This window comes from Festucalex cinctus, chromosome 9 (genome assembly GCF_051991245.1).
Source record: "Festucalex cinctus isolate MCC-2025b chromosome 9, RoL_Fcin_1.0, whole genome shotgun sequence".
Classification (NCBI taxonomy): Eukaryota; Metazoa; Chordata; class Actinopteri; order Syngnathiformes; family Syngnathidae; genus Festucalex; species Festucalex cinctus.
The window spans coordinates 17,874,067-17,895,216 of NC_135419.1; the positions used below are offsets into that span (position 1 = coordinate 17,874,067).

General features: G+C 40.0%; 2 protein-coding genes across 8 annotated transcripts; both read left to right on the forward strand.

Moving 5' to 3' along the window:
* The first annotated feature begins 153 nt into the window (after positions 1 to 153).
* LOC144025828 (seipin-like) lies at positions 154 to 7,844 on the forward strand. Of its 6 annotated transcripts, none has more exons than XM_077532188.1 (11): positions 154 to 228; positions 933 to 1,154; positions 3,203 to 3,369; positions 3,960 to 4,209; positions 4,354 to 4,432; positions 5,141 to 5,284; positions 5,399 to 5,434; positions 6,411 to 6,545; positions 6,694 to 6,791; positions 7,296 to 7,416; positions 7,503 to 7,844. In XM_077532188.1, the coding sequence occupies exons 3-11, from the start codon at positions 3,342 to 3,344 to the stop codon at positions 7,560 to 7,562; spliced, it is 951 nt and encodes a 316-aa protein (XP_077388314.1). In that variant the 5' UTR covers positions 154 to 228; positions 933 to 1,154; positions 3,203 to 3,341; the 3' UTR covers positions 7,563 to 7,844. The 6 variants fall into 6 exon arrangements, with proteins under 6 accessions (XP_077388314.1, XP_077388315.1, XP_077388312.1 ...); XM_077532189.1 differs by lacking the exon at positions 154 to 228 and adding an exon at positions 3,736 to 3,833 and having other exon boundaries at positions 257 to 1,154; XM_077532186.1 differs by lacking the exon at positions 154 to 228 and adding an exon at positions 257 to 739 and having other exon boundaries at positions 924 to 1,154.
* A 1,205-nt stretch (positions 7,845 to 9,049) lies between these two features.
* On the forward strand, positions 9,050 to 20,394 carry nxf1a (nuclear RNA export factor 1a). 2 transcript variants are annotated; one of them, XM_077531931.1, is made up of 23 exons: positions 9,050 to 9,195; positions 9,372 to 9,462; positions 10,000 to 10,050; positions 11,541 to 11,766; positions 12,228 to 12,387; positions 12,473 to 12,556; positions 12,665 to 12,769; positions 12,899 to 12,979; positions 13,484 to 13,553; positions 13,671 to 13,759; positions 13,859 to 13,966; positions 14,051 to 14,160; positions 16,467 to 16,503; positions 17,743 to 17,811; positions 17,924 to 17,979; positions 18,061 to 18,168; positions 18,728 to 18,786; positions 18,882 to 18,997; positions 19,080 to 19,122; positions 19,234 to 19,312; positions 19,608 to 19,790; positions 19,872 to 19,932; positions 20,007 to 20,394. In XM_077531931.1, exons 1-23 carry the CDS (start codon positions 9,187 to 9,189, stop codon positions 20,043 to 20,045), a joined length of 2,034 nt encoding a protein of 677 aa, XP_077388057.1. In that variant the 5' UTR covers positions 9,050 to 9,186; the 3' UTR covers positions 20,046 to 20,394. The 2 variants fall into 2 exon arrangements, with proteins under 2 accessions (XP_077388057.1, XP_077388058.1); XM_077531932.1 differs by lacking the exons at positions 9,050 to 9,195; positions 9,372 to 9,462; positions 10,000 to 10,050 and adding an exon at positions 9,674 to 9,930.
* The last annotated feature ends 756 nt before the right edge of the window (positions 20,395 to 21,150 follow it).

The following is a 21,150-nucleotide window of genomic DNA, read 5'->3' on the forward strand; positions in this document are numbered from 1 at the left end:
TTGAGAAAATAAAAGCACCGAAAACGTGGCCACGCGTACTGTTCGTCGGGATGCGCATGGTTTTGCAAGTAATTTGACAGTGAAGACCGGAAGTTACACTATTCAGCCTCGACAACTTGACACTTGGTTAAACTGGAAGCAACCGAAGAACAATGGACCGTGCCGGGGAGGACTCACCGTGGGACCTTCATGGAGGGGGTAGATGGGCGGGGAGCCTCCGGTTCTAAGGTGGGGGGGCAGCTTTTGAGAATGAGTTCAGGCACACGATTCGAACAATCGCCAAAGAAAAGAAGCAATACAGCCAACATCATATCATTAATGCTGGTTTTCGTGGTCTTGAAGCAATTAAGGGTTGAACAGGCATGTTTACTTTATGATACTGTGCAGTTAACTAACACTAGCTAAAGGAATTGCAAAAGAAAATAATAATAATAATAATCTAATTATTATATTAATTGTCTCTGGTCAAACAGTATTCTTGGTGTTATTTATTAGTCTAAAACGCTCAAACAAAATCATACTGCATTCGTAGCCTCAAGCTCACCTGCATGTGATGCAAATGAGGAAAAGTGCCATGAAAATAGATGGATGATGAGGAATTACTGTGCATTGGTGTCAACTGTCAAGGAAGAATGTCAAAGATGATGAGAAGATGTGTGTGACTTGCCAGAATGAGATGAACTGTTAGACTTTAAGGTTCCAGCAAAAAGTACAAAAAAGGGGAGTACCAAGCTTGTTGGTGAGTGAATGTACATCACCCTGCGATTCTCTGTAATTATCCGGTGTATGTTTCAAAGTGCAGTTGCAAATGTTGAATGTCAAGCCCCATGCTGCCCTGCACATTTACCGCTAATTCAACTCACGATATAAATTCACTCGAGCCCCCCTGCTGAGCTGCCCTTCTGTCTCTCTTTCATCTCGAGCCACCCAAGGGGCCGAGGCATAAAGCCACACAGAGAGCGACACCCAGCCCGGCTTGTGGCCCCATCCCCTCCCTCGCCAGACGCTACTCAGCAGGAGCAGTCAACCGAGGGACCTCTAGGCAGTGCTTGCCTTGCACCCAAGCCTCGGATAAGATAATGCACGAGGGTGACCAGGCCATCAGCGCAAAGGATATCTACAAAGCTGTCAGCTCTGGAAAGAGAATCGAGTCGGTGAGCAAACTGTCAGTGAAAGGATATGGAGAGAATGGAAGGGTGGGAAAAATCAGAATAAAGACATGAATGGAAGTAGCTACTGAGGGAGGCAGTTTATAATGAGAGAGATTATCATGTTGTCAGAGGCTGAAGGATGGGAGTCTCCGGAATCACCTCAGATATGCAAAGAGCAGGAGGAAGGGGGGCTTTGCGTTGTCAATTATTGACAGCCAACCATCCATCTTGACCATTGTTGTGATGTGTTTCAGCTCTATGGCATAAGGGTAAAAAGAAAAGAAAATGACAGGGCCAGCAAGGCTTTCTCTGCTGGTGTAAGCACTATCAGAAACACTGTTACAGCCTAAATTCTAATATTGGTTCCATGAAATTGTGTTAATTTAGTCCCAGCAGTCTATTCTCTTCATTTTGGAGCTTTGTCATGCCTGACAGCTTTCAGTATAGAGTTGTTACATTTTTGTCCAATCAGATATTAGCGACAATGTGTTGCCATGTCATTGCAATTTGGCAAAGGCCTACAGAAGCAGTCCTGCTGGTGAATGTAACTTAAACTACATCAACAGTTGGAATGTTTCTTGAACCAATCAGATTTCAAATTCACATCACAGGCAACCTATCTGAACCGCAATAACATCAGCATTTTTCCATCCTCTGATTGATTGATCAGACCAAAACTTGTTGCAGCCAAGTTCAACAAATGTCTGTAGATTACATTCTAGGCGTTACTGTTCCACTCCAATCCTGTGGGGGGCGTTAATACACTTTAAATGGGATTCCAAGTACCACACATTAAACTTTTTTCGTTGCTGGATTTGATGTTTGTCACCACAATAACATCAGTGTTTTTTCATCCTCTGATTGGTTGATCTGACCAAAACTTGTTGTAGCCAAGTTCAACAAGCAGAACAGTCTGTAGGTTACATCCTAGGCGTTATTTTTCCACTTCAATCCTGTGGGGGGCAAGAATTCACTTTATAAAGCAGATGCCAACTACCACACATCAAACTTAATTGGTTGCTCATTTTCACAAACCCAAGTGTGCTTTAAGGGAAGAAACCGAAGGTAAAAATATCATCAAGCATCTTTGTCGTCATTTCTGCAGAAGTGTAATGCCGGGTACTCCTTTTGTGGAAATCAGGTATGTGGTTTTGGGAGAAAACTGCTAACGAACAACCACAATATATAGAAGATGTTAAATTAATACCTCAAAGCTGAGCCTTAATGTCTTTGTAACGGATGAAATTTTGATACAGCTTTCACATTGATGTGTCTATAATGGATTGTCTATTGAGTGTATATTGACCCAAGATTTCACAAAGGCAACACAGTTTTTGATTAGCTCTCCTCCATGCTAATTATTAATTGTTTTCACATAGAAGAGAGCCATGTCAAAATAGCTGGTTGTACAATATGCTCTATTTAGCGAACATCTGTTTTCGTTGCTCCTTTTGTTATTCACAATGCACTTTGAGCTTTCTTTTACATCTCACTTGGAGCATCTGCTCGCTTCCAGTGACTCCTTTCTTTTGCTCAGTCAAAAACCACAAGACATCCCACAATGCCTGTAGGCAGCATAAACAACATCTCAACACACCCCTCAGTGGCTCCTGCAAACAAAGACAATCTTCATCATATGAAATGATTGCTTTCTGTTCCCTTAGATGCAGAAGAGACTGAGAATTTGATTTCAACTTTACATCTTTTTGGCTATAAATGTCACACTGAAGTACAATAATTTCCTGCCTGAGCATATGAGTTAAGAGTAAGCACCTGAATGTGATTTATCGTGTCATCTTTAGTCAAAATAGATCATGAAAACATTATTTACAATTTAAGCATTATACACATTATAATAGTGTCCTTACTTAGAAGGCCACCTATTATTCTGTTCTTGATGAACCTGAGGCATTGATTGGTATTGATAGTGTTTGGTGAATTAACATATTGCGTACAACAACTTCTGTTCCAGTACATGTAAATCAAAAAGCTGCCAGACAAAAATAGTAACAGTGTGTTAAGTGTTTGCAATTCTGTCTTGTCCTCAGTAGAACTGTGTTCCAGTTGCAACAGTAGCTCCGCAGACAGGGGGCTGGACCAAACCTCTTTCTCCGGCTTGTAGAAACTCGGAACAGGGGAGGTTACGGTCCTGTTCGCAACATTTCGTCCCATCAAAACTTGAATCTCTTTATGGTTCATGGAGCTTCAGAATACAAAGGTAAGAAAGAATACATAGTTTCACATGTCACATATTGGGCTATGTAGATATTGTGTCTTTTATATCATCAAGTCATGTTGACTGTAAGGTTGCCTAAATTACACAATATGAAACAGCATAAATAACTGGAAATGTGCAATCTTGCTTAAGGGAACTGTCGCAAGACCAGGGATGAAAACTGTACATGTACAAAGTTATTGAAAATGTAAAATATGTCCCTTTCCCTCTGTGTTGCTTTTTTATTTGCATTCCCCTATTTGTTTAGCAGTAAGCTCCTTAACACTACCAGCTTGCATAAAGTATTTAAAAAAAATGTATAAGACAGTCAGTAAATGTTCATTATCTTTTGGCTTCCAAATAAAACAGCCCAACTTCTGATCCATCTGAAGTCATCTGATGTAAAAGTGGTTTTCTTGTGACCTGAAATTTGACTCGCTGATTTCACACTTCAGTCCAATGAATATGTGAGTTTGTTTGGTCCTCGGAAGTATTTGCATCTTTACCAGCACAGGGAAATGTTTTTCTTTTTTTTTCTTTTTTTTTTTAATCCACACTGTGATTAAGATTTTTTTTCCTTCAATTTTTTTTAGGTTTAATGGATCAAGCAAATCACGTGCAGTCTGGAAATGAACCGTCCGTCTTCTTTAGTGCCCTGATGACGAGATTAAAATATACCGCTGTCATGGCGATGGCCCGTGTCCGTCAGAGGGCTGTGCAGGGTGGTGTCATGCTATGTGTGCTGGTTCTGCTCCTCTGGATTTCCGCCTTTTTGTACGGGAGCTTCTATTACTCCTACATGCCTCTGGCGGCTTATTCCACTCCGGTGCACTATTACTACAGGTGAGTGTGTGGTGTTCAAGGACATCAAGGAAAGACATTTTTGGCTGCATTCACCATTGAGTCATGAAAGTGGCCCATTATCCGCACCTTTGGTTTCAAATCTCAATGTATCTATTGTTCAAAATTCAGTTTTTGCCTTTGCAGGACAGACTGTGAGTCTCCAAGGTCTTTCATGTGCTCGTATCCTGTGGCCAATGTCTCTCTGATGAGAAACAACAAACCTGTATGTGCAATTTCTGTGTGTGAGCACATGTATCGCATGCTTTCAATACTTTTTTTTGTTTTGTTGTTGTTGTTGTTGTTTAATGCTTGATTTGTAGAGATTAAACTACCCAATTGCATGAGTAATCAGACCCTAGAATTAAGATTAGGATTATAACTTGTTTTAAGCATTAGTATATTTGTAGTTTTCTGATAGTCATAATTAAGATCGGTGTGTGCGTTTTATTTTGAAAATATTGTTTAATAGTTTGTTTGTTTTTAAACAAAAAGAGAGAAAGCCTAATTGTATGTCATAAAGATTCACTACAGTAAGTGAAATATTTAATGTTTTTTAAACATTTTTTTTATGATCACAGTTTACAGCTAATGAATCCAGTAGAAAAAAAGATCACTATCAAAATACTTTTAGCAAAGCAATTATTAGGAACTAGCCTGCTGAAAAGTATTTTCTCGTGTATTTAATTACGCTATATACAGGAATTTGAGTTTCACTTTTTGAATGGAAAGACTCGAATAAATGAAGTTTTCTATATTCAAATTAACAAGGCACACCAGTATTCTGAATTAAATACTTTCTGTTTACATTATAAATTGGGGTGTGGAGGTGTTGTTCTATTATACATGTGTCCATTCATTAGAGAGAAAAAAAAAAAAAAAACAAAAAAAAAAAAAACATGCCCGCCATTTTAAAGGTATCCGTTATGTTCAGCTGTTGACCTTAGGCCAGGCCTATCAAATAACTCTTCAGCTGGACATGCCTGATTCCGAGACCAACCAGGAGCTCGGGATGTTCATGATCAGGACAACCTGCTTCTCTCGTGACGGAGGCCAAGTGGCAGCGTCCGCACGTTCCGTGAGTGGCTGGCCAATTCCACCGTTAAGTGTCCGATGGATGTTGAATGTTAATAAGCGACCATGTTTGTGCTGACTCTGCTGATTAACTGCTGCATTTCTTTGTGTTTCTCAGGCAAGGCAACTGTTGTCCGCCTCCAGCTCTCGCTTTGTGAGTATTGCACTAAAAACCTGCTCAAAACAGAGCCTGCTGCTTCTGTGTGAGAGACATGTCAGTAATATGGATAATATAGGATGTCTAGGTTGTTTTATGTATTATTTTATTGTGTTGTAGTGTTAGGGATATTCCACAAGTGTAATTGATACCCCCCGAAAAAGGATTATAATTGGCAATGAAAGCTACATGATGGCACAAAGCACTGCAGGAAGGTACTCAAGCCAGTTTATCACCAAGAAGCCACTAAATGGCGCCAAAGTAGGACTTTTTTTTTTTTTTTTTTTTTTTTTTTTTTTGCTTCAGCACAAAAACAGCCAAAAATGTTGTGAATTACAGCGGGCTTGTTATAAAAATAAACTGCAAAAACGGTATGTAAATCTGCCAGTAGTGAATCATAAATAACTACAGTATTTTTTGTAAGTATTATTTTTTATGTTTACAGCTGTCTCAATACAAGGCTTCTGGTGTTCCATCAAAATACACCAACAATAAACAATAAATGGTTATAAATCACCTTATTTGTTGGGGTGGAGGCCTCGTTACCATGACAACCAGTTGCTGAGCTAGTGAATGCAACAAAGCTAGCCGCTGCTCAATGTTGCATGACAATCGCAAATAGCCCTCAGCCCTACATTGACAACTTAGCCCAAGATTTCAATATGTGCTTGTTATAAGAAGCTAATGCTGGTAACATTGCTTGTTCATGTTTATCTATGCTAACACTGCAGCTCTGCTTACCTTTTGTCTTTGACACGAGAGTAGGGTACTTCCATGTAGTCCAGGTGGCTGGACTCCAGGTGTATTCACACATTTTTAGAAATAAGCAGATGATTAAAGATTTACTTGGTAGTTCAATTTCATTTCCCACAACAACAACAACAAAAACAATCCAAACTACTTTTATTCATTGTGAGTTTGCTGGAGTGTTAACTTAAATGCAATAACGCTGATGTTGACACTCTTGTTTCAGAGTATGCTGAGGTATCGGTCGAACCTTCTGAGGACCATGTCAACGCTGCTGTTCTTCCCGGTGCTCATAAGTGGAGCGACTGAGCAGAAACAAGTGTTGGGGGTGGAACTCTTCTCAGAATACACAGACGACCCAGTGAGTGAGTGTGACTGTGTGTGTGCAGGCAACGCGACATAATCAGCCAAATTGTCAATCCAATAATGCGCAAACTCGAGTAATAAAATCTGGTTTACATTGTTACATTGTTGAAAATCTCAACGTCTCTTTCATTCCTCCTGAATAGTACTCCCCCTCGGCCACAGCCGTCATTGAGATCCTATCCAGCAAGGTGCAGATCTACTCATCGCAGCTCTACATCCACGCTTATTTCACCGGCGTAAGGTGAGAGAGGTCAACATCATTTTCATTTGTCAATCTTTTAGCTGGAATTGGCACAGCAAAATGGAAAAAGAAAAAAAAAAGGAAGAGTCTCGTTGTTTTTTACAATTTAATAAAATACTATTGTTTTTGCAAAGTCCAAAACGACCTTGCAGCTTTCATGTGCAATTCAAACCTCTGCATGTGCATCTTTGCCTATGTTTAAATGGTGAATAAACATCTTTATATTTTTAGCATATTTATTTGATCTTACATTTGGTAGTTACTGCAGTAATCTTTGACTTCAGGTATCATATTTTTTTCCACATCATCGATGAGATTTGAATCCACAACCTCAGCATTGTGAGGCAGACATGCTGACCACTTGTCTAACCGTCCAGCTCTGTAGCTTATTAACTAATATTAAGTTGACCAAACTCTACTGCACACAAGGCCATTTTTGTTTAATTAAAAGAAAAATTAAAAGAAAAAAAGTATGAATAGATAAACGATATTTCCATTCTCCAGGTACTTGCTGTTCAACTTCCCTGTCCTGTCAGCTGTCATGGGCATGTCCAGTAATTTCATCTTCCTCAGTGTTCTCTTGGTCTTCAGTTACATGAGGCTGCTCTTGGGCAGACCAGAGCAGGTCAGTGACATCCCTCATGCGTGCATGCATAATCAGATTGATTCAGAGGTGATGAGTTGATTTTACATCTCTTTTGTTGTTGGCAGGCCCAAATAAATGCAGCAGGCATGCTGGGAAATGGCGACAACCGCAGCACGCCTACTTGAGACGGTTTTAGCTCATAAGCTGTTGCATGAATGATGACCAGCCCTCTCCTCAGCATAAATAAGACAATTAGTATGAATCAATTGAAAGTGTGTTCTTCCTCTATTGTACTGTCACATTCTGTAACCGTTTCCACGTGTTACCGGTTTGTACTGTACTTGGGCTGGACAAAGAAATTGGTAAATGAATGATACAGGTGTCTCATTTACTCACACCAGTCCATTTTGATTTGTATCAAGGAAGATTATGTTAAATTGGAAATTTCTAAAGATGAATTAACACATTTCAACACGTCCTACAATTGTTTTTTTTTATTTTAAATAAAAAAACATGTGCTCCATGAAATTGTATTAAATGATTCTCTACTGTATACTCTATTTCATAGTTTTTCTCTTTGCTGCACTGCTTCTATTGTATACAGTGTATGTCTATATGTGTATTATAGTTTTCTGTTTGTTTTGTTGTTTGTCCAATCAGATTTTAGCTGTTATGTGTCACCGTGTCAATATAATTCGCCCAGGGCCTCCCGCACTATGGGATAATTCTGATAATCATCCACTGACTGACTGACAGACACAACACATGCAATTCACTGGACAGAACACAAATGCAACGTACAAATATTAGCATTTAACAAAGACCGTGTACTGCCAGTAAGTCATCACTGATCTTGTGTGACTTTTCGGAAGCTCCTCGCTTAGTTTTAGGAATGACTGATGTACAAGAACTGTATGTAGGGATGTAAAGAACATGTGTAAATTTGGGACAAAGGCAGTTAAATCAATGACTGCTGGGAAGTCTTCAAATTGCCTCCAAAAAGTACAAAATCCAGGGTGATATTAATTTGTTTATATCAGTAATAACCACAATTCAGGCACATTAGTGGGTCTTGAGGAATCAGCAGAAGTGCAGCAAAAAATACCCAATTCCAATGAATCGATCTGAAAATTATTATTTAATATGAATAGTGTGTTTTTGTTCATCTATTTATATCAGCTTCCACTAGATGGTGGAACCTTGTTGCCAGGCATAAAAGAGAATTACCAATTGTCATTATGTATTTCATATTACTTTGGGTTCTTTTTTGCTCTTATTTTTACTTTGTGTCTTTTTTTGTGCTTTTATTTTGTTCTGTTTTGTAATGCCAACTTTATGCCTTTATAGGCTGCATAAAGGTTTGTAAACTGAATTAGATGACAAATTTAGGTTTATTTAATTTATTTATTTTCCAAATATGCGTATTGATACAAGACCCTAAGGTGACATGGTAGAAGAAAAAAAACAACAACTTTGCGTGCCCTCGCAAAACCGCAAAGTTTTGTTTTGTTTTTTCTACCATTCTACTTATTCATGAACACAGAATTAAAAAAAATTAGAATGCAATGTAAACTTGTCACGATTATTGGTTACACACTGGAATGATACGAATATGCTCAATAGTCGTGACGTCACAAGGTGGCGCCATTTAGATTTTCGCCAAAACAGAAAAGCGGGACGATAACGCCAGTGTCATGAACGTGTGCAGTAGATAAGAAAAAAAACGACGTTGTCGTTGTGTTGTCGTTTCGTCGCGTCACAAACACCAGAAGAAATATAGAAATAACAATAAGTGGACAATGCAAAAAAATGTTCTGGGTAAGTCTACAACTATGTGCAGCTAAGAACGGACCAAGTTTGGAAGCTAGCTAAAGCTAAAGCAGTGACATAGCCGGGCCTTGTCAAGTGACAGTGTTTAGCTCATATAACTATTACCTTCTTTTTCTTTTCTTTTCTTTTTAAAGCAGCAACAGTTTTTTTTCTTGCTAATGTAGGTAAACCAGGTAGGTAGATGTATGCCTTACGACATGGACGCGCAGTGGAGACGTGTCCCCAACCTGCAGGTGACACGAGCGCTTAACCAGAGTAAGTTCATTTCGACCATTTAACTCACATTAATTCGGAAATATCTGCATGGAAGCTCACCAATGTAAATGTATATTCATTTCATGTTAGTGTTTTGTACTGTGGCCCGCCCGTAGTGATTATGCGTCGTTACCAGGGGTTTAATTGTATACAGCGCATGCTCAAATATATTATGACGTAAGGTACGTCGCCGTCACGTAACCCGGAAGCTGAACGTGTACACAATACACATCCGCCATTTTAGTATCGAGCAGAAGGCGGCGAAGCTGGGGCTAAATTTAGCTGTTAGCTTGTTAACGATCAACTGCGGAGGTTGTTCTTTGTTACATTCGCATTTTTATGCGCAGATAGGTTGACTCAGCTCGCATTACCTGCCAAACTTAAAACAACGTGAACCACCTGGGCTGTTTTGGGGTATTATTTCCTAACGCCCTCGCAGAAAGATGGCGGAAGGTGCCCCTTACTTTGGTAAGTAATTTGTTTCAGTACATCGTTAATCTTACTCCGTCTTTCCTCTCTGGTGCCTTGTTTATTCAGGCTCTGTGCTGGCAAGGGAGGTTAGATGCACTGGTTTCATGACTTCTGGAGGTAAACCTTTTCTTCCACGGCCTCACTTTTCTCCACAAGATCTATTTATGGACCAGATTATATAATCACGGATTGAAAGACCTTTAAAGCAGTACTGGCTCAGGACTGACCGTTCTTTTATTTGTATAGTTGCATACATATTTGCATACATATGGTGTAGATGCATATGAAATCACAGGTCTCAAACTTCAAGGCCCGACACATCATTTTATGTGGCCTGTTAAAGCTAATCGTATGCATCTAGTTGGTTTCTTACTAAATTAGCAACGTGACAGGATTTCCAAAAAGTGAAAATCTGTCAAAATGCAGTCTTGTTGGAAAGATCACTTCAATGTGAATACAGCATAGCCAGAATTTTGAAAATCGGACTAAGCGTTCCAAAGACACCAAGCTTTTTGTGAGATTTTTATCATCTTCTTTTAAATGGTTTGTCAACGTTCTCCTCAATTCTTCCATTTCATCTCCTACTGAGGGAACTCCCTTCTATGATTGCCAGACACGTTTCAGTTAAAAATAATACACCAAATTTTTGGGCAGGCCAAACAAACAGACGTCAACAGGTCAAAATTAGTGTCATGTGTCAAGCAGACACTTGCCTTAAAAACTTGATTTACCGGTAACTCGCGCAGATTAGAAGATTATTGGTAAGAAAAGCAGTGTGGGCAGCAGAATAGTTCATGTACTTAAGATGTAAGCAGTCAAGTTTTTTTTCTGAATTTATTGGGGATTTTAAGGCGTTTGAAAGTTTCAAGGTTTTTTTTTTTTGTTTTGTTTTTTTTTTCCACAAAGATGGCGACCACTTGTCAAGTTGCTACTATAATCTGTACCAAAATTGCAACTTGTCTTCGCTTTTGTTAAATGACATCTAAATCTTGCCGACATTTTTTTGTGACCAAAATCTTTTCTTTTTTCTTTTTTTAAAAATAAATTTAACTACATTTTGTATCAGGTGTGTCAAACTAATTTTTGTCACAGGTCACTCTGTCGTAAGATCATAATGGCTGCTTGTTACTATATATTCATCCATCTTTCCAATTTTTTATTCCACATATCCTCACCAGGGCTACGTGTGGGCTGGGGCTTAAGAGACAGCGTACACTCTGACTTGATCACCAGTCAATAGCAGGGCAATTATTATATATTATACACGGTATAAAACAAATAGATGGATAGCCAGTTTTGAATTCCAATAAATAAATTAAAAAAAATTGTTCAGCTCTTGTTAAATTTAAAGTAGTTTGGTAAAGAAAAAGAAAATATGATAATATATCAGTGTTATTAAACGTGAGTAATGTCAAGATGCATTTTTATCAAGGAACATTAAGTAGACACACAATATGCCCCTGGGCCTTGTGTTTGATAGCTGTGATTAAAATTTTCACTTAAGACACTTTCAATTAGGCTAAAGCATTCTTGTAGTTTTATATTGAATTAATTGCATGGTTTTGATTTTTGATGACAATACACAAGTGGTATCATTTATCTTTCAGAGCATGATGACCGCACTGGACCGAGCAATCGCAACCGCAAAGGCAGAAATTCCAATAAAGGTCGCTCTTACGAACGCTTCCGCAGAGACCGCCAGCGTGGCGGCCATGGCAGTGGAGGCAGTGGAGGAGGCTTTGGTGGTCCAGGCCCACGGTCCAGACTTGACATCACTGATGGAGATGTGACGATGAATGACAGCAGTCAAGACAACAGCAATCAGAACAGATTGTAAGTGTGGCCAATTCATTGTAGGGATGGCATTTATGGAAAAAAATAATAAAAACAATTACCGGTAATTTCTTTGAGATTGTTTTCTTGATCGTGATTTCAATCATTCATTGAGTTCAAACCAAACTACGACAAACTCTTAGCTTCATTCCCATTTATGCCTGCATTTTGAGTACGTTCATCTTCTCAAACATTCTATTCTTCTCTTAATAAAGTCAAAACTTGAATTACGATTACATTTAAATTAATTGCCCGTCCCTAATTGATAGTTTGTGTAAACATTTAAACAAGCTTGCTTCATAGTCCCCAAAGCGAACCATATATGCATTGTAAAATGTCAAATTCGCATACATCGATGTATTTTCTGTCACAGAGAAGACAGAATCCTGGGTTGTTAACAAAAGCACTTTTGATAAATCCCATACATTTGTTTCTTTTGGTAATTTATTTCCTTTATCCAGCACCCCGTACGGAAGGCCCTTTCGAAAAGACGGCAGACGACAAGGGAAAGGAGGGGGTGGCGGCAGAGGAAACTTCAGAGGAGACCGAAGTGGTGGTGTTGGTGGTGGTGGTGGAGGCGGCGGCGGCGGCCGAAGCCGTTCCACCTGGTTCAAAGTGACGGTGTGTAACACTTCAAGTTCGTATATCATCTGCAATTTTTGTTTTACACTGTTAATCTTAATGTTTCTGTCATATGCTTATCTAGATTCCTCATGGAAAAAAATATGACAAGAAATGGTTATTGACTGCGCTTCAGAACATATGCTCTGTTACGTATACACCTGTTCAGGTGAGGCGCAGCATCTTTGTTCGGCCTCAAATCATTGGTGTAATGCAGAATAGGTCTTCTTTTCTTTGGATGAGTTGTTTTTCATTGCATTCTGCTTTGCTCTTCCAGTACCATGTTGATCATAGCAGAGCCCATTTCTTTTTGGACGATGCCACTGCAGCCAACGCTCTGCATAAATGCTCCCACAAGATCACAGACTTAGATGGTTACAAGGTGTGTTAGTTCACGTAATTCTTTGAAAACATCACCTGTCATTAAACCACCATTCCATACACAAACACTGTCAATTTTAAACATGTTCATTGGGCCTCTTTTTATTGATGTGGTGTTTGTTCCCTTAAGGTGGAAGTGCACGTCAATCCTAGCAATCCACCTAACTTCCTCCTGTCTGACCTGAAGCCTGAAGATATTGAGCATTTGAAGGTAAGTAAAAAATAATGCAGAAATTCCATCATGTCGTTAAGAGGTGATGTCATTCTTCTCTGACCTTCCTAAAAATAGTATTTTCTAAGAATTAGTGGTCCACACATACTGCTTTTTTTGCAGACTGCGCACAAGTATTTAAATTTGAGTATTTGCCGATATTTGATAAAGCCATTACATATTTCGATTGTGAATTATCTTAATACTGTTACAAAACACAATCTTAGGTGTTGAACATGAAAGTGTTTCACTACTCAAGTATAACACTTTTTAGACTTATTATATCGAGCTCGTTACTCTAACACTTCCACAACGGTCGCTGTCGGATTGGAGTTCATCATCCGTTTTGCAAAGTTTAATTTGCAGTCTCCCTGCAAAATGGATGTTGAACTCCGCTTGAGTGCCAACGGTCTGACAAGCACCATATTTCTTTTCTGGTGCATCTGTACAATTAACCAATATTTGTGGGATTTTATTTGTGGTCTTTATTTGATTCTACAACAGCAATGTATGGCAAAACGATTTGATGGCTCACAACAAGCTCTGGACTTGAACAACATCCGGACAGACCCTGGTAAGTACACGTTCTAAATAATTTCGCAGCATCATCAATATTAGGCAACACATGTTCAATTGTGTACTCTTTGTTTTTATTTGTACTGAAATGTGGAATCACGTTTTATCGTGACAGACCTGGTCTCCCATAACGTCGAAGTCATCCTAAATAGGAAAACAAATATGGAAGCTGTCATCAAGATTATTGAAGAGAACATTCCAGAGGTGTTGTGAAAGATGCATATAATGAATGTTAATGTTATAATATAATGCCCCCCACCCCCACTTGCCTAACTTTTCCCTCTGCTTGTCTCTTCTTGCTAGCTGACCAGCTTGAACCTGAGCAACAACCGTATCCATAAATTGGATGAACTTAGTGAATTGGTTACAAAAGTGCCTAATTTGAAGTGTCTCAACCTTTCCCACAATGAGGTGAGTGTGGAAATCGCTAACCTTTCATCAACATAATTTGTGTTTGTTGTATTTCACACTGACCATGCCACTGTTGATGTTTAGCTGAAATTAGACCGGGATCTGGACAAAGTCAAAGGCCTGAAGCTGGTGGAGCTGTGGCTGGTCAGGAACCCGCTGTGTGCCCTCTTCAAGGACCAGGCATCATACATCAGGTTAGTTGGCCATTCTGGGGGGTGAGACCAGTTGCTGTGCAGGGAACATCAAAGTTTAGATGTCTCTGCCAGACTGGCTTTATGTTCAGAAATGCGTACAAAAGACCAAACGAAGGCTTTGTCTTGATTAAAGGTATATCCCAGCGAGGGGATATGACTGGATTGAAGAGAGCCAGCTGATTTAGATTTTAATTCCCTGTTTGTCTGGAAGGAGCTCATTTCTTTGCAGGATCTCACTGTTTGTGTGTAAGGAGCTTATTTCTTTGCAGGATCTCAGTCGGTTCCAGATTTACTATTTAACCAAGCATACCCCCACACCCCGTCAAATATATAGTGTGTTTTGTGTCACCTGGCGGTTAACATTTCCTACTTCAACTGCAAATACTTTTCTTACTCTCCTAGATGTTGATTGAAAATACATCTCTACGCTTTTTTTTTTTTTTTTTTTTTTTTTTTTTTTTTTAACTTTTTCTTCTTTTTTCTTTTTTTCAGCTTCTCAATTTGGGCAGCTGTCTTCTCCAATTTTGTCTGTGGGGAGATCTTTTGTCAGCTCTTTTCGAAGGTTCTCATTGGTGCTGTGCCCAGCGCTCCCCCTGCTGAAATCCCCTGCAGGCATCCCATAAACAGCAGTCAAGCGCCAACACACCACAAGCTAGTACTCTTAAAGTAGACAGAGGGTCATGTAACATTATGGACTGCTATGACGAAAGGGCAAGGAAGATCTTGAGCAGCACTCCATGACTGCAGTGTGGTTCTGTATATGAGAGAGGGGCATAAACCCATGTCCTAACTTGCGTTATGGATGAAGTAACAAAAATGCACAGCCAGTGACTCCCCCTCGACTCCCAACACCCTTGCCCATTCGGCTTCCCGTATCAGGCGGGTATGGAAGGCTGGATAGCCCATGACGGGTAAGATCCCACCTCCAAAACTTTGGGACAACCTAAGGCAGGCACAGTCACGATTACCCAGCCTCAGTCCCGGTGTGTGCGGTCTCACGCCACCAGTGGAGGAGTGGGACTGGACAGGAGAAGCCGATGGGTGGAGGGGGACGCGCATTCGTCGATGAGCGGTGACGTACCAGGCGGCTGGCTCATCATCGGAATGGATGAATTTGCTTGAAAGAGCCTCTGATGGAAACATTCGGAACTGGGTATCGATGTTTTACCTGGCCACAAGATGTAAAACACTTCCTCTTCCATGCTGCTGGTGACTGCGACCAGAGCGCAAAAAAAAAAAAAAAAGTCCAATCCTGCATGGCAGGGTATCACTAGTCTAATCTACTCAAAGGCTTTAGCATTATAATTTTCAAACTCAATGTAGGATTTTGCTAATGTTAAGATTGCTGAGTCGAGTACTAATTTGCCTTAGCACTGCTGGAGGGCTAATGCAAACGGATGAGCAGTGGGAGGCTGGGCCCAGCTTACACTGAAACCAACGTCTTGAGTTCTTTTCTCTTGTGGATAATCACGGAGCAAGAAGCTTCCTCTCATGCCGAGTTCTGCTCTGTGATTCTCCTTACAATTCATCCACTTTATCTACTCTCAGGTCTTCGCGAAGCATCTGCGTCTCGTTTCATTTTCTTTTCCGTCGGTTAGTGTGAGACCTAACAAAAACTTTCTTTTAGTACTCCGGAAGGAACGCGCCTGCTGATTTCCAGTGCAGTCTTGTTGGACTGGCTCTATATGTCTTTTGAGTGTGTTTGTATGTGCTTCTAGAAAAGTGTGGTTGTCGCTTCCCCATTCCCATATTGGGGGAGAGGGTGAGTATACCTGTGGGTAAGTGCACATGGGGGTGGGGAACAAGAGTCGCTGCATGGGTCATAAAGGCAATAATTGTCTGCCGGGCTGTATTGTGGAAATTGCCAACATGTCCACATGAGACGATAAAAATAAAGTACCTGAATCAGACACGTATTTAAGAACATTTAAGAGAATTGAGAATGGGTAATTTAGATAATTTTGTTCAGTTCACTTAACTAGCGCGTGGGAGGATACCGGAGTACAAAATCTACACAAGCACGGGGAGAACATACAAACTCCACACAGAAAGGCTTGAGACCAGATTCCAACCTAAAACTTCTAGCCAGTTCATTTACATGTGTATGACATTTGACACGACCATTATTTCTGCAGATGTGGCAGTGTAGCAGCTTTAAACTTGAGTTGCTGAAGGCGCGCAGTGCTATCAAATAGGCCAACAGGAGACAGCTACCTGCAGCAATATATAACATTTAACATTGTTCACTTGATGATGATGATGATGATTATGATCTAATGCCTATTGGATTTTTGTTCCCGTGCCAGTGCTATGCGGCAGAGGTTTCCCCGCCTGCTTAAACTTGTGAGTACTTTTTGATTTATATTTAAAAATTCTGCTCACCTCATTTGGTTATCTGTGTTCATGTTGCTTAAATTACACAATATACATCGGTGCCTTGAGATATGAGATTATCCAATGTATGTCTTTCAAGGCACGGTCCTTTGTTCAAATATCAGCTTCATGCAAATGCATAATGGCAAACGCCATAGAGAGGCTAAGGAATAGCATCGTCTGATTTATAAGCTTTTAAGCGATGGCCATCTGAGCACAACCAGTGAAATAACACATGTAGATCGACAATATAAAAATATGCATAGCCATCTATTCTTTAGCCCTCTGCGAAGGAAACCAATATTAGAGCAATTTACGATATATGTGTCAAGTCATCTTTTTGTAATCTGTGTATATTATATTGGCCCAGGGTGGCCAAGGATCAGACACCAGAAGAGGCAGTGCATTTGCCTTTTGAATTTAGGGATCGTGGCTGAAACAGATAAATGATATTTCCTGGGGCTGGGTTCAAACTTTTCATATCCCAATATCGATGCATAAAACCATTTATCGATATATCGACCCCACCCCAACACACACGCGCACACACACGACACATCCAACACTCACAAACAAATGCTTCCAAGCCTGTGTCACTTACATGGAGGAAGCCAGTATCAATCTTTATCTTCCCCACCCACCCCCTCCCCTCAACCACCACTGGAACATTTGCACAAAAACTTCAATGTCATGAGTGTCAGTGTTTTTTGTCCCTTTTTTTTTTTTTTTTTACACAGCCTTTACTGTGGTAGTAATTGATTTAAATAATTATTTATTGTTTTTATAAAGGCCATGTTAAATAAAACAGTATTAATGTAACTGCAATGGATTCAATTCTTAATGTAAATATTCATATTTTTACTAATGCATTAAATTACAGCAAGAAGTTTCTACTATTTGCAGCACTGGTACTTTTGACTGTCTAAAATAGGTGCTGCATGAATTCCTCAAATGAATCGAAAATCGTTGTGAATCGTGAATCGAATCGGGCCCTTGTGAATCGAATTGATCCTAGAAATATGAATCGATACCCAGCCCTAATATTTCCATTTATTTCAATTGGGAATGTTGATTTGTTTGTTCTTTGACTTACTAGAATTGTCACGGAGTTAAACTTGTATCTCAAGGCACTACTACAGATTGAGAGAATTGGCGTGTGACATCTTTAAAAAAATTTTTTTAATGCTGATCCCATTTTTTTGTCTTTAGGATGGTAACGACCTTCCTCCGCCCATCGGATTTGATGTGGAAACTCCCACCACTATTCCTCCTTGCAAGGTTACTTGTTTTGTCTCATGGGATATAGTGAAAAACATTTGGTTTAAATTGTGCAGCCAGGTGATAATACATCAAATAACTTATATTCAATCATATGTATTTAATAATCCAGGGAAGCTATTTCGGCTCGGATGAAATCAAGGGCCTCATCCTTCGATTCTTGCAACAGTGAGTTTGTCGGCAAAATCTAAAAACGACTACAGTAGGGCACAACAGCACTTGAACCTGTGTTTCATGTGATTGTGTCAGGTACTACAGTATTTACGACTCGGGAGACAGACAGCCTCTTCTGGATGCTTACCATGACGGTGCTTCGTTATCCCTCACAATACCGTTCTCCAACCAAAACCCTTCCAGGTAAAATGTCAAAGTAAAACAACAGCATATAACGTACTTTTCTGTAGTTTTCGATCCTTAATTTGATTTAAGACGTAGTATTCCGCTGTATTCATACATAATACAAGATGCATGTAGGGTGCTGGTATTATTTTTGTCCACACATTTCACAGTACTGCATTTGTGATTGTGACTGAATGCGTATGAACTTTAAAAATTAAGCACAGTATGATATTTTCAGCAGTTTATTGAATGCTGGAAAAAACACCAGCACGAGGAGCACATTAACGGTGGAGCTTCTGTTGGCCACAGTTCACTTCAGGCACATTCACGGACCTCATAGGCCACCCGACCAGGCAGGCACATACTGTCTTGGTTTGGGGTTGGAGGGTTGGGGGTGTTGGAACGCAGACCAGCAGTGACCGGAAACGGCGCTGATGTGGGGAAAACCCGGAAGTCCGTGGCATCTACCCCATACCCATTACATCTGGGTCTGGAATGTACCCCCACTATAAATGTTGACTCGCTGAAATTGTGTACTATCCCCCACCCCCCCCCCCCCCTCTTTCTTTGTTTTTAGGTCAAGTCTGGGAGAGTATCACAAAGACAGTCGAAACCTGAAGCGGGTCAGAGACTCCAGTGAGTTCTTATTTAAGTTAACTGCGAGTTTGTGTTATGTCATCATTTGTCCTCCCATGTTCTCAATGTGTGTAACTGTGATGTTTACTTGACAGCGATGCGCTTCAGACTGCTCAAGCACACGCGTCTCAACGTGGTGGCTTTCCTTAACGAGCTGCCCAAAACTCAGCATGACACCGCCTCTTTTACCATCGACGTCAATACCTACACTGTGAGTGCTTTGTCTGGGCAGCCCTGATGGTTTTTCTTTGTTTTGTTTTGTTTTATAACTGCTCTTGTCATTTTCTCTTCAGAACACACTACTGTCATTCACCGTGAGCGGAGTCTTCAAAGAAGGTGAGTTTGTCATTTTTACTCATTTTCTCAAAATAAAGAATTTTTATCAAGAACAAAAGGTGTCTTTTGTTTCAAAATGTGATAATATATATATGTTTTGTTTTTTTTAAGTTGCTGTCAATGGAAAATCGCGAGACTCCACTATGGCCTTCTCTCGGGTTTTCGTCACAGTCCCTGCAGGGAATTCTGGGTAAGCATCCTTCTGTACGGCTTAATTTTCGTGTGAATACAAATAAAATGGAAAACAAAATTGAACACCGTGTATTTAAAACAATCACATAGCTCACAAATAGCATGCACTGTGCTATTTTTCACATTTAAAATACATGACAAAAGATTCTTGGGTTAAATGGAACAGATGGATAGCATTCATCCGTTCATTTCAATGGGGAAAGATGATTTGTGATACAAGTGATTTCAGTTTCAAGTGGAGGAACCATTGTAATTGAATGCATTGTGACCACAAATCCAAATGCGTTCCTCAGCCTGTGCATCGTCAACGACCAGCTCTTTGTCCGACTGGCCACAACGGAAGAGATCCGCAAGGCCTTCGTGGCGCCCGCCCCGACGCCATCTTCCAGCCCGGTGCCCACTCTTACCGCACCGCAACAAGAGATGCTCACGGCCTTCTCGCAAAAGTCGGGCATGAACCTGGAATGGTCCCAAAAGTCAGTTTCTTTATCTTGAGTCTGCAAGTATATTCTTAGTGGTGTTTTTCCGAGTGCCTCAAAATTCCTTCTTCATTGCAGGTGTTTACAAGACAATGAGTGGGACTTCAACAAAGCGGCACAAATCTTCACACAGTTACAGGTAACAAGTTACTTTTGAACCATTTGCATTATTAGATGACACTAAAATACTGGTCCTTTTTTATGTCTCTACAGACGGAAGGAAAAATCCCTGATGTTGCATTCATCAAATAAACCATTCATTCATACCTCCTGTAAAGTTAAAACTTGATACATTGGTTTGTTTAATAACTTTTTGTCTTATTTTGTTATTTTTGCCCCCTGTTGGATAAGTGGCAGAAAATGGTTGAGTATAACATACAAGTTCCGTTGGCGTGGTTTTGTTTTAGCAGCCAAAGATGTCGGCAACTATTAGGAATTCAGATTTGTCACGTTTTCGTTTCACTGTGTATAGAAATATTGCTTTAATTGTATTAAAAACTTGTTTCCAGTATTTCAAATGTTCCTGTTTTATACTTTATGTCACGAATGCATTTCTTGAATGACGTACTTTTCAAATACAATATATTGCTCTTTTCCAGCATGTGATTTGTCATCATTTGTAATGCCCTTAACTGCCAGGTTTGTTTGGTTTTTTTTCCCTTTCATTTATTTATATCACCCATCATTAGGGCATGCATGTTAATCCGGGATAAAGGGCAGCAGGTTGATGCAGCTAGGTTTGTGGGTCAGTGTTACAGCACAGGAAGGACAGGTGCATTTGTGATCTGTGGTGCCCATATGACTGCTGCTCTGACATTAGAATTCATACAAAATGGAAAAGGGCCCCATGAGATGTTTTCAATTAAATGTTTCTATTAGTGACAGTCTATCTAAACCTATATTTACTATTGCTACCCCCTTGGCTAGTGTTTAAATTCCCAGCACTTTTTGAGCCACATTAGCAAAAACTCATGGCACCCAACACCACAAAACAAAAATGTCACAAAAAAGTGCTGAAATAATTTATGCTCAAGGTGACTTATATGTGCATGAGAATCATCTTGGCCAAAAACATACAAGGTAGCATATATACTCCTCAGTTGTATGAATGGCAACGGGTGGGTTCATATGTTAATTGTACATTTTGCCAGCGAGTGGAAAAGCATGTAAATGTTAATTATACCGCTAAAAGAGGACACTGAGTTCAGTCACTCAAAACTCATCCAGTCCGGTCTCACACCTGTTGACACTTCAGTCACGCAACACTTAAGCATCTGTCCACTAGAGGCCGCCCGAACTTGTACGTGAACAGTGAGGACCTCCCCAAAAAAGGACTTTCCTTCTACGTCACTAAGCT

What these genes read in the sequence shown, in the direction of transcription:
- nxf1a (XM_077531931.1), top strand. An exon ending in CCACTATTCCTCCTTGCAAG is followed by an intron (nt 17,812 to 17,923) that starts GTTACTTGTTTT and finishes TTAATAATCCAG; the next exon opens with GGAAGCTATTTCGGCTCGGA. An exon ending in TCCAACCAAAACCCTTCCAG is followed by an intron (nt 18,169 to 18,727) that starts GTAAAATGTCAA and finishes CTTTGTTTTTAG; the next exon opens with GTCAAGTCTGGGAGAGTATC.
- LOC144025828 (XM_077532188.1), top strand. Translation starts at nt 3,342, where the DNA reads ATGGTTCATGGAGCTTCAGAATACAAAG. An exon ending in CCGGTGCACTATTACTACAG is followed by an intron (nt 4,210 to 4,353) that starts GTGAGTGTGTGG and finishes TTGCCTTTGCAG; the next exon opens with GACAGACTGTGAGTCTCCAA. An exon ending in TGATGAGAAACAACAAACCT is followed by an intron (nt 4,433 to 5,140) that starts GTATGTGCAATT and finishes CGTTATGTTCAG; the next exon opens with CTGTTGACCTTAGGCCAGGC.